General features: G+C 36.5%; 1 protein-coding gene across 1 annotated transcript in view; it reads right to left on the reverse strand.

Moving 5' to 3' along the window:
- Positions 1 to 2536: 2536 nt before the first annotated feature.
- Positions 2537 to 12945, reverse strand: part of KLHL15 (kelch like family member 15) — a 35407-nt gene continuing 24998 nt past the window's right edge. Inside the window, exon 4 of the mRNA XM_058292172.1 lies at positions 2537 to 7831. Coding sequence (XP_058148155.1) covers positions 6722 to 7831 — 1110 coding nt within the window. The 3' untranslated portion in view covers positions 2537 to 6721. The remainder of the gene's footprint in view (positions 7832 to 12945) is intronic.

Below are 12945 nucleotides of genomic sequence, written 5' to 3' on the forward strand. Positions count from 1 at the left end.
CCCCTCCGATGGCCCTAGTAGAACTTCTGCACCACAGAGCTGGGGGCGGGGAGTTGGGATGGGAGCAGCCCCTGGCTAAAACACTGCAGACCCCGCTGTCCTCATTGAGGTCCAGTAGCTTTTCTTGAATAAACACTTTTGAAAATTTGTTGTATTCCTTTGGTCAATGTCCAGAGTCTTTAGATGCTCCTTAAATCATACAAAAGTTGTACAAAATAATTATACAAATTCATCCTGCTCCGTAGGACCTTCCTAATAGCAGGACTTCTCAAAAGCTTGTTAGTTGAGATTCTCTAAGAAAGAGAAATGATATGTAGCATTTCCCAAGATTATTGTGACCACTGACCACTCCATCCCCGTACATTTTGTGGGATTCATGTTCTGCAAAATACCCTGGGGTCTATTTTACTTGAAAATTTCAGCCTGGATCATAAATATGGGAAGAGGTATGTGTTGACAACTGTGATAGCTATATGGATCAACCTTCTAGGTATGGGAGTAGTGGTACTGGAAATGACTGGAAGGAAATCCCCCAGGGAGGTCAATTTTGGTGGACCATCAAGACTCTCTAAAACAGGTGCCCGTCCTCCTCAGGCACATTTTATTGGTAACCTTCCAAGTTTCAGAGTTTTACTTTTATCAAGGAGGACTTACCATGTGCCAGACATTAAGTCAGATTCTTGGGGAATAAAGACACAGAGTTTGCCCTTCAAGAAGTACAGTTAAGAGTGGGATATAGAAGACAATTAAAAACAAGTGTCAGAGGAGGTATAGTCTAGGCATCCATGAGGTGCTAGGGTCTAGGAGACAGAGTTAACCTAGCCCGAGAGATTAAGAAAGACTTGATAGAGGCCATGCTGCCTGGGCCAGTTATTGAAGGCCAGGAAAGGGTTAGCCAGGAAAGGAAAAGGGGAAGAGCATGTAAAAAGGCACAGAGGCTTGAAAAAACATGATATATTCAGAGCACTCTAAATAGCTTGCATAGTTAGAGGACAGGGTATAAATGGGGCTGAGCAGGGACAAAGGCAGCAAATCATAAAGGATGACCTTGGATGACATGATAGTGAGTCTGGACTTTATTCTCACAGTGAAGAGGGATTATTAAAGGCTGTTGAACACAGAATGTCAGGACCAGATTTGTCTCTGGCAGCAGTGTAGAAAATGGATTGTGGAGGTAGAGGATCAGAAAGAAAGCTTTGGGAGGAATCCGGCAAGAATGATGAGGCCTGAACTAGGGCAGTATGGAGGAAGAAGAGAGGGAAGCTGAGGGTTGAGAAACTGATAGGACTCGATGAACTCAGATGTTGGGATGAAGGGAGAATTACAAGTACACAATTCCCAGGTTTCTGACTTGAACAACCCCCAGGCAATGGTGATGCCACTTACTCAGAGAGGAAATACAGGACGAGGGGCAGGCAGGATTTTTCGTGGCTGGGGGAGGTTAGGTAATGTATTCAGGTTTGTACTTGTTCAGTTTGAGATTCCAATGAAACACGTGAGAGATGGAGAGATGACTAGAAGTCTGGGTTGAGAAATACAGATTTGACAGGTATTGGAATAAAAGTTGTAGGTGAAGCCATAGGTGTGGATGAGAATGCAAGGAAGGTACAGACTGAGAAGACAGCATGGACAAAAACTGTGGGGAATGGTAATATCTCCCTTTTCTGAATAACTACAGCATTTGTTGCAACTCATATGGAGTAAACATTTAGCTCAGTGCCTATTGTGTACAAACATCATGCTAGGTATGAGGGTACACATTAGAATAAAGAAGTTCCTTTCATACAAGGAGACTATAATCTAGTTGTGAAGAAATAGTCTCAACTATTATGAAAATGAAAGGCAGTAAGAGCTATAAATGTGGCGAATGTAGAAGAGGCAATTAATTCAATGGGACATAGGTTTCATGAGGAGAGAATGTGAGCTGGGCTTTGCAAAGTAAGTGGATTGTGGTAAGCAGGGAAGGAGAAGGCAAGGCAAGTAATTTGATGTGGCTTCGGAATGGAGTGTAGGAAGTGATAGAACAAGATGAAGCTGGAAAGGGAGCTTGAGAACAGGATCTAGCAGGTCTGGAATCCCTCTGAGGTTTCTTAGGAGTTCATTTTAAAGAAGGCATGTGCCTATGTATATCCAAATCCCCACAGTGCAACAAATTAATTTCTGCCTAACTTCAGGAATTCTTTTAAGAACAATGAGTCAAAAATGCTAAAGACAATTTAAAAGCCACCAAACGAAAGCCTGAGGTTTGAAAATGTGTTTTCTTGATTCTTTATTTTAATCATGCAAAATTCTGTCAGTGGAACCTCAATTATTTGGGTTCATTATAAAACTGCCACTGCCTATAAGGGTATAAACTAAACAATTTCACTCCCATGCTCTCATTTAAATCTGTGGCTGAAAGCATCAGGAGAAATCATTTTCATGGCATTTCCCTGGCATGTTGAAGGAAAACAAAATGTATACTGCTAAACAAGTCATTAACGACTTTGAAAGTAATGGATTATATAAAGATAGCAAATAATAGAGATAAAGTATATTTTAAAGATTAAAAATATTTTATTTAAACTTTTCTTCATAAACACTTTTAACATTTTTTTTCAATTTAAAAACAGAATGGATAGCATAAACATGTTTGAATAGATTATATCCACGGCTTGGGAAAAATTACCTGACAAAAATGTAAAGGCTTTCAAAACAGGTATAAAAGGCAAACCTTAAATTATTCTAAGATTTTTATATTGGCCCAAGGATTACTTGACTACTGGCCCAAAAATGTACCTAAAAGGTCAAAATATTTTTCTATAGACAAAGTATGCCCAAGAGGTATAGAGCATATACAAGTTAGGTAGAAAATAACTTCTCTGATCACCTCACTGGAACATTCCTTCAGAAAGCAAACATCCAATCCTTACTGGTATACTGATTAATAAAAGTATTTAATGTAATTGTCCCCAAAGATGTAAAAAGAAAATCCAAGAATATTAGGGGGAACAAAGCTGATGGCATTTTCTCAATGTTACATGTATAATATTGAAGTTATACTGGTATACTGAAAGGACCTGACTTCCATGAGTTTACCTACTCCAGTCTATGCCTATTGAAAATTGACTTTATAAGCTCTTGATAAACTAAATTTTTCAGGAATTTCATTTTTTAAGATAAATCTCTTTTTAGAAGATAGTTATTCCCAAACCAACTCTAATCCAATTGAACTTATGATCCCTAAAAATGTTCAGAGTACAAAAAAAGGTCAAAAATGTATAATAGGCAAACAAGAAACTGGCACTAGCAGTTTTACTGCCATATAGCCCTCAATTATATCTAATTTACACTATTATCTATGTTGTGTTTTACTTCAGTCTAAAACTTTAAATTATGTATTCTCAGAAGAGCTAGTCTTTTCTGAGAAATAGCTTATAAACTGAAACAATTTATATTATAAACTGAAATGTTATGACCTACCGCAACATATACATATATAAAAATAGTCCCACTGAACGTTTAACATGTTTAGATTATGCAGCTCAAATAATTTGTTATAAAATATTTTAAAGCTTAGTTTCATGTAATTAAGACAAAACTCTCCATTTTTACTACTTCTCCCCACACAACTGTGTGTCCTCCTTTACTATGACTCGAGCAGGCTTCCTAGAATGAGGTGTCCAAAGGTGCTGCTTTAGAAAGGATAAATGAAGGGCTCAGTCATTATTTCACAAATTGTTATAGTAACACTCACATAGAGCAGAGTAATGAGGACACAGAGAAAGCTGTCTCAAGAAAAGCTAATATTTCTATTAATTAAGCTTTGTTTTTTAAAAACCAGTAGTATTTCTTCCAATACAAAACCTTCAATGTGAGAATTTATGAAAAGGTTGTAGTGCAAGGAGTTTTTTAAGAAGATTAAAACCAAAATTTTTATGGTCAAAGACATGGAAAGAAAGAGAGCAAACATTTCTAATTAATATGCAATTAATAAAGATCAGTTATTTTTGTAAAGTCTGGCATTTAAAAATGTTAAGCAAAAATTAATATATACAAAGATCACAACAGTTACACTGTATAGTTTTGAACTGCCTAAATGAATTTTTAAAAACGACTTTGAGCACGTACAATGTATATAAACAAAAATTGTGCCAAATAAAGCACACAGAAAATAAACTTGAAAAAAATTCTATGAAAAAAATTTCCATAGTTTAGTATAACAAAAATAAATCTCTTTTAGCAATTAAATCATAATTTTAAAAGGGAATGTAGGTTAAGCATGGATTTAAAATAACCTAATTAGAACTATGTATAAACAGAAGATTTTTCTCATACATTCAGAACCCAAGCAAAGAGCAACTATTCTTAAAGCTCAAAATTGATTACAGCTAACATCAGGTCAGACATGACTTAGGTGAAGCTGAACCCAGAGTTAGTTCAAGTTAAGATTTCACAAAAGTTTACAAAAATTGAACTTTGACCTTGGCCTTGTATCTTTAAAATGTAAGACCAAGAATAATCAATTGTTTGCCCAACTCTTATCCTAACTAGGACCATGAAGTCATGTTTTAGCATTAAAAGAGAACCACCACTGAAGCATAAAAGTCTTTAATTAGCGGATTCCCTCTCTGATGATGAATCTTTCAGTCTTTTCCAGCAAAAGACATCAAAAAGGAAAATGATGATGATGCTATTTTCTCTGAAGCAAAACAGCACACATAAACACCAAATCAACTAACACTGGTTTTAAAAAAAAGGCTAACCTAATTCCTAGTTTTCAAAACTAAAATAAAGATATTCTTAAAATGTAGAAAAGACCTTTATCCATATTTGAAAATAAAAAATTTCATTTTTAGCAACTGAAAGTAGATGGGTCCCCTTAATGAAAATTAAGTCACTTATAAAAAAGAATAATTACATAACCTGATTTCTAAAACCAATGCCATCTTTTTTTTCAAAACCTAATTGTACACCTGTTTCTTAAACTCAAATGCCTCCAGTTGTGGTGTTTAAAATCAGGTTTTACTTCATACTACTAATTGAACTGCACAAAAAAAAAGGCTTCACATTTCCATGACTTCATTTTTCCATTTTCTATTCAGTTCAGTGGTGGCAGCAGCAAAAAAAAAAAAAAAAAAAAAAGTGAGACTAGAAAATTTATACAACAGCCATACAGAAGGCTTTGCAATATTGCACCAATATCCTAAGACCTGGCAAGTTCTGCCAGTTTAGCTCTAGTCTGTATCAGACAGCCTCTACTCATGAGAAAATGGCATCAATGTGAATGATCTGCTCCCTGGTTATTACTCAATTTTGTCAACTGTATTTTTGACTTTGAGTTCAAAGAGCTGAAAGGTGCAGTTAATCCTAAAACACTTACTATAAATGCTTTTCAATGACTATTTTTGACCCATTCTGAACTTTGGGGTTAGTATCCTTCATGCTAGTAGCTTTCAGTAAGTAAAACCAAAGCTGAGGGCTTACATACCCAATGCTGCTGCAGTATTCTGCATTCAATGAACAAGTAGATATGACCAGCAGTATTACAATTCTATTCCTTACCTCTAAGTCAAAAACGGAGTTCAAATTTTCTAAGGATTGCTACCTTCCATTCAGTAACAGATGCAGCAGCCTTCCTTAATGCAAAGAATGGGAGTTGCACTTACTTTTAGGGGGCTCTTTATTTAGGAGTCTGATATTACCTAAATTCTCTTTAAAAGTGCTTGCACGCTGCAGGGTCAGGGCTTGTCATATGCCACTCCAATTCCCACTAAAAACAGGGCGACATTAAACAGACTGCAATGAAAAACATTTTAAAAAGGAAAAGACACACATCGATAAGAAACATTAATGCTTACTTTTGAAAATAAAATATAAACTGTTAGTTTTTCATAAATCCATACATGTTTCAGGAATATAAAGAATTAAAATATTACTGAATCTGTATGGACTGAAGATAGGCTTTTGATACCAAATGAGAACTCCAGTCATTTTAACTTTCTAAAAATATTAATACATGAAAAGATGTTACATCTAAAATTCAACAAGTATGGCGAACCGTGTGTGCAAGTGCACTAGCTTAAAAATATAGAATCCTAGCAACACATAAAAGGGGATGTGCCTTATATATTTATAGGATGTATGCAAGTATGGATATGCTCTCACTAACACAATGCGGATAAGAGAAGGCAGCTTAGAAATAGTGTTTTGAATATAAAAAGTTAATTTAGTAGAAAATTTATATTTTTGCATTTTCAGCAAAAAGCCATGCAAAAAAGGTCAAGAGTTTTAAACTTCTAAATAATAAAACCAAAAAGTCTTAAAAGACTGAAAAACACTGAAATAAATGTCCAAAAAGATTTCATATAGAGATAGAAACTGATATCACATCCAGTAACACTTATCGGGTCTTCTCTCAGAAGATTCATGAATCCTACACTGACATCTTAAAGAAATGTTTAAAGCGTAAAATCAACTTCCCAGATAAGTGGATCATTCTATTTAACTGCTTCTGGAAGTAGTTTCAAGAGCTAGCACTTAGAATTAACTTATTGCATGAGTTTGAGGCCACTAAAAAAGAAGGGGAAAAAAAAGATGCTAGCACAAAATGAAAATTTCTTACAATATTAGACCAATGGCTTTGATAATAAAACTGGTGAGGCTCTTCTTTATGTTTTTAAATTAACTACTATATCACAAACAAATGCTTTGTTTGCCTTTTTTAGAGAGGAAGATGTCCTTAATTGCACCGTCTAACCTCATCCAGAACATATTCAGGGAAATGCAGGTTGCACACTTGTAAACCATCCAGCTTGCAGGGCATCCGAGGGTACTCATCTTCCTTCCATTTATTTTCTTCCGGATCAAAAGTGAGGATGGAATCGCTGTAATGACCATTATAGCAAAGGCCTCCAAGAACCATTATTTGTTTGTCCAGCACAGTCACACCATGACCACTTCTACCAATTGGCATGGATGCCAAGATGGTCCACTGATCAGTCTCTGGGTTGTACATTTCTGTGGAAGGGCATCCCTGAGATTCAAAAGAGGCCCTCAAGATCACACAGACACCACCGAAGACATAAAGCTTGCCGTTGTAAGAAATCATCTTGTGAAAGCATCTTGCGTAATTCATTTTGCTCTTATTCTCCCAACAGTTGGTAACTACTTGAGTTCTCCTGGTCCGCTGTTCCACAGTCCCTTCTTTACTGGGGTCAAACACGCACACTTGTTTGGAAGTGGAAGACGAGGTGATTCCACCAGTGATAAACAGCTTGTTATTGAGCACTGTCCCCTCATGTCCGTATTTGTTGACGGGATAAGGATCTACGAATTCCCACTTGTCACTGGTAATGTCATATCTCTCAGTTGAATAGAAGGTCTCATCTCTGGTTCTTCCTGCCACAGCATAGATGAACTTCCCAATAACGCCAACTGCAAATTCGGAACGTGGTACAGACATGTCTGCCATCCGCAGCCAAGAATTCTGTCTTGGGTCATACCTGAACACTTTGGAAGAAGCATGGAATTCACCATCTGGCCCCAGTTCTTCCCCACCCAACAAAAACACAAAGTTATTGACAATAGCCAGGCAGTCTGGTCGTAGAGGTACTTGTGGGCCCTCCAGCTCCCACCAGACTCTTGGTTTCTTTAAGAGGAGTATTTTACTGTTTACCATGCTATGTCCAATCATTCCTCGGAATACTGTAGTTTGGGGTTTGGCAGAACGGATGCGGCTGGATTTTGTTTCCATCAAAGGTTGCTGGTGAACATTCTGAAAGTAATTCAATGCTTGGTCAACTTCATACCGCAGCTGTCGGGAGTATCTATAAAATTCTGATGTCTTAACCTAAGAATACAAGTAAAAGAATTTAACCAAAGGAAAAAGCATCAATGGCAAACAAAGTATTAAAGCCCACTAAGATGATTAGTTTATTATTTTAGGCACAATTTACTAAAACTTCTTTTCCTGTTAAGATCACATGCTCTTTTTTTAAACAAAGCTTGTTTTAAAAAATCATATTTGCATTTGTAATTTGTATTTATTATAATCTGTACACATTCTCAAGCTTTTTAAAGTAAGTAAATTATTTTCCACACCCAAATGGTTCTTCCAGGCTTAAGAAAATGCATTTAACAAAATGTATTAAACAGCTATTATGTCAGATCGTGGACTACAAGTGGGGGTATATGAGGACAAATATGTTGCTTCACACTAGAGGAAACCATGTCCATGGTTTTCTTAACCAAAAGTAACACTGTAAAAATAACCATGACTGAATAATTTGGAGAAAACTTAGGGAAAATTTAAGTATATGCAAAATTCCCAGTAGGTTTCTGACACAGAAACTTAGTCTGACATCATCCACTCCTACAGTAACAATTCAGTAAAACAAGAATAAGTAAAAAATTTTCACATTTCTTTATGGAACCAGAACTATCAAGTTATGATTAATGTTACTAAGATCTTATAAAACACTTTTAAGTCTTGCCCTAAATTCTGAGAGGAGATACAAGATGTTGTCCATTTCCTCAAAGAACTTAGAATATATTTGGGGAAACGAAAACAAATACAAATTGATAAGTAAATGAGTCAGTTGAAAATTAGGTCTGAAGCTGTTTGGCACATCTATGAATGCTGCAAAACTTTACAGAACTGATCAAAGTGGCCTCAAAAACTCAAGAGAGAACTCTGAAAGAGGCAGGAAGTCAGAGACCAAGCAGAAAAAACCTGCAGCATAACATGGCAAGGATGAGATAAGAGGGTCTTAAATTTGGATAGTATAAATGAGAAACTGTAGAGATAAAATCTACAGAATCCCCTGATTTGAAGTAGGGAAAGGGTGAAAACATGAGGATTTTAGGATTTAGATTCAGGTGATAAAGTGATATTATCATTAAGGGAAACAGGGGAGACAAGCTGGTTTGGGAGAGGTATTCAACTTCACTGGTGATGAATCTGAGTTGCTGGTAGGATGCTGAGGTAGAAACATCTAGGAACCAGTTGGAAATCTGGGATGACAGCTTGGGACAGAGTCAAGACCTGGCATATATACTTATAAGCTTTCTTTCCTTCCTTTCTCCCCTCTTTCCTTCCCTTCTTCATTTCTATCTCTTATTCATTCATTCCTTTATTCCCTGCTTTAGTCCAAAAAATACCGGAAACAGAAAGCACCACAAATTTATTTTTAAAGTATTTTGTTAACTGTACTTCAGTATAATTGGTTTCCTTTATAATCCTACGCATTTTATTTTATGCATTTAAAATTATTATTCCAAGAAGGGGTCTTTCATGGGTTTCACCAGCCTAGCAAAGGGGTAAACAGCACAAAAACGTTTTAGAATGCCTTGTATAAACTACATAAAAGAGAGAAAACTGACATTATTAGTGCATGGACTGGGTGTTTTACATGTGTATCTCATATTAAATTATTCTTCCTGTGAGATAGCAATAACCATCCTGTTTTCCTGGTAAGAAAACTGAGGTTTAAAAAACATCAAGGGGGAAGCAGATTTGGCTCAATGGATAGAGCGTCTGCCTACCAAATGGGAGGTCTAAGGTTCAAACCCAGGGCCTCCTGACCTGGGTGGTGAGCTGGCCCATGTACAGTGCTGATGTGCTCAGGGAGTGCCATGCCATGCAGGGGTGTACCCCACGTAGGGGAGCCTCACGCGTAAGGATTACGCCCGTAAAGAGAGCTGTCCCATGCGAGAAAAGTGGAGTCTGCCCAGGAGTGGTGCCGCACACACGGAGAGCTGATGCAGCAAGATGACACAACAAAGAAAGACACAGATTCCCAGTGCCACTGACAAGAATACAAGCGGACGCAGAATACACAGCGAATGGACATGGAGAGCAGATAACTGGGGGGGGGGGGGGGGAATAAATAAAAATAAATCTTTAAAAAAACAAAAAACAAAACATCAAGGAATTTGCCCAAGGTGTTCACCTGACTAAAACCAGTAGAGCCAGGATCTGAACCTTGAACCAGGACAATCTACCCCAAAGCTCATGAAATTTCCAATATGTTACAACAGTTTCCATTATTCTTTAGAAAAGTCTTTAAATGACGTACTCATTTATTAAAAACACTTTGTGTCTAACAAATGAGCCTAATGACCCCTCTCCAAAAAAAGATGATATAGTTGCACTTATATCAACAATAAGAATCAATCATATAGGTCACAATGATTAGGCATCCAGCCAAGCAAAATAATAACTGTGGGAGAAATCATAGCAAATAATGACTAAAGGTAAACAAGTAATTCCAATAAAAATAATAATGACATAAGAATAAAGCAAAAATACGAAGAAGATCTGAGGTCTTAACCTTTACTACTTTTACTTCACATATAAAGTATGAACAAAGGAAACAAACTGAAGTCAATCTCTTATAAGAAACAATGGAATGCTAGACAGCCGTTAAGGATAACATTATTGAATATTTATTAACATGAAATGATGTTCACAATATATTGTTTTTATGCATGTAATTTGTATTTTTATTGTATTAACAGTACCTTTTCAGTGAGTAAAATTTTAATAATAAAATCCACTTTATCAATTTCAAAAAAAAATCAACAGTACTCTAGTATCCCGATAAAATAAAATATTTTGTGTGTTTGCTTATGTTAGTATGGGATCATCTCTGGAATTTCACAAACATTTTTACATTCTTTGTTTTCCACATATCATAGTTCTAAATAAAAAAACAGAGTTCTTGCCATTTAAAAAACAGGTCTCCTAAAACCATCAAAAATATATTTGGTGTGGAGTGGGTGTAGCTCAGTGGTTGAGTGCCTGCTTTGCATATAAGGTCCTGGGTTCGATCCCTGGTACCTTAAAAAAAGAATATATATATATGTATGTATGTATGTGATTGGTGAAAATGAGCATCTTTTCATACTTTCATTTTCCATTCATTTCTTAATGAATTGCCTATTATATGCCTACCCATTTTTTTCATCTTTTTCTTACTGATTTGTAAGAGCTAAGAGGCAACATCCTAGAAATCGAGGAGAAACATAAACCTCAAATTAAATATTTAAGTGCCTACTGTGCACAGCCAGTGGTCTGAGAGCTGCACAAGTTTTGAAGCAAAAGAATCTTGTCCAACATAGTAATTAAGTACCACATCAAACAGCACAGTAGAGTGATTAAGAATCCGATTTAGGAAATGCCTGACTTTGCCACTCACAAGCTGTGATCTCGGGCATGTGACTCAACAGCCTAAAGCATGTTTCCTCATCTGTATTATTGGGATAACAAGAGCACCTCCACCTCATAGCCCGATGGAAGGAGTCAAGTGAGATAACCTATGTGTAAAGGACCTCGTAAGGTGCCTGTCAGATGGTAGTGCATAAAAAATATTAGCTGTTATTAGCTATTATTATTGACCAGGAGACAGCTGTGGAAGTCAATCAGCTTAAACTGGTATATCTGATGACATGCTTTTTTCAGTCTGTGCAAAAATTCTGTCTCTCAGAAAGCAGAAGAGAAATGAAACTGTTACTTTGGACCTAATAATCCTCACCAGTAAAACTTGATAGGGAATGTGCAAATAGAAACCTTTAGAGAAAGCCACAATGTTATTTGGAAATCAAGAAAGGAAGAGGAATGCTGCACATATTGGAGAAACAGATTTCAAGATTTTCAAAGAAAAATTAGGATGGATTCCAAGATCAGAAACTGTAAAAAAGCTTGAGAAGGCTTGGAGGCTCTCAGAAGCATAATACTGATGGTGTAACTGAAAAATACACTGACGAGGGGGCAAAAAGGGAAAAGTATGTAAAAAATTGGATGTGGCTGTAGAGCGCTTTCTGGAATTCAGATATTAAGAAACTGTTTACAACACATGGTTTTAGAAAAACAAAAGGCACATAAATCAAGTATAAAGAATGAAATTGAGCTATAAGAATATTGTAAATAAGGCTAAAGCCTTGGGATGAACTGTGGCTTTACAAAGTACCCAATATTGAATAAATGGCATTTTAGAGGTTAAAGTTAAAAAGTAGAGAAAAAAGCAAAGTTTTCCCCCTCCTTGCTCCCCACCCATGGGGGAGGTTACTGTAATATTAACAAGTGACAAAGAAAAACAGCCTTACTCCTAGTTTATTTCCATTCTTGGCTAAAAAGGTTTTATTCTTTCCAATCTGAACATCAAATACAATTATTAGAAACAAACGAATCCAAAATGGCTGAGAAAAAATAAAAAACCAGCATCTAGTTATTCTAACAGAGTTCAAGTCATTCGATCTCACGAATCACGTCCTGGTATACTGAGAGGCTCTACAGATAAGGTGGCTTAATTGCTTTCTGTAATCGGTGTGAATAGTGAAGAATGGGAGAGGACTAGAAGCCAGAAAGATTTCTGAGCTACAGACCGGACAGCTTGAGGTTGATCCTGGACTGCTAAAAAATATAATGAACCCTTTAGAATAAGAAAGTGCTAAACACTAGGAGGCAGCACAGACTCACTAAGTAATGCCAACACCAACCCCGTTTCCTGTTTCATTTCTGACGATGTAACAGCTCTGGTAGAGAAAGAGAAAGCCCATGACTTCAGCAGAGTAATGAACAAAGGCTAATCATAAAGAAAAGAGAACCAGGACCCATGAACCACCTGAAATTGCAGCAATATTTGTGTATTAGTGCATTGATGAGGTGTAAGTTGGGGTGGTGATGAATCCACTTCTTTTATCAGATGTTCAAGGGATCCACGAACTCCATATGTAAAGCTTTAACTGACTGGCTCCTCACTGTGAACTAACAATGAATGTGATATGGCACCCTTAAAAGCTAATAAAATCATAGACTAAATTAAAAGAATACAATGTCCCACCCTCCCTACTCAAGTGAAAGCACAACTGAGACCTATTGTCAGTTCTATCACTACACTTTAAAGTAGACAAAGTGGACCATGTCCAAAAGATGGTGAAAGGATCCCCAATCTAAGAATGGGA

The sequence above is a fragment of the Dasypus novemcinctus genome, chromosome X (assembly GCF_030445035.2).
Source record: "Dasypus novemcinctus isolate mDasNov1 chromosome X, mDasNov1.1.hap2, whole genome shotgun sequence".
In the NCBI taxonomy this organism is placed as follows: Eukaryota; Metazoa; Chordata; class Mammalia; order Cingulata; family Dasypodidae; genus Dasypus; species Dasypus novemcinctus.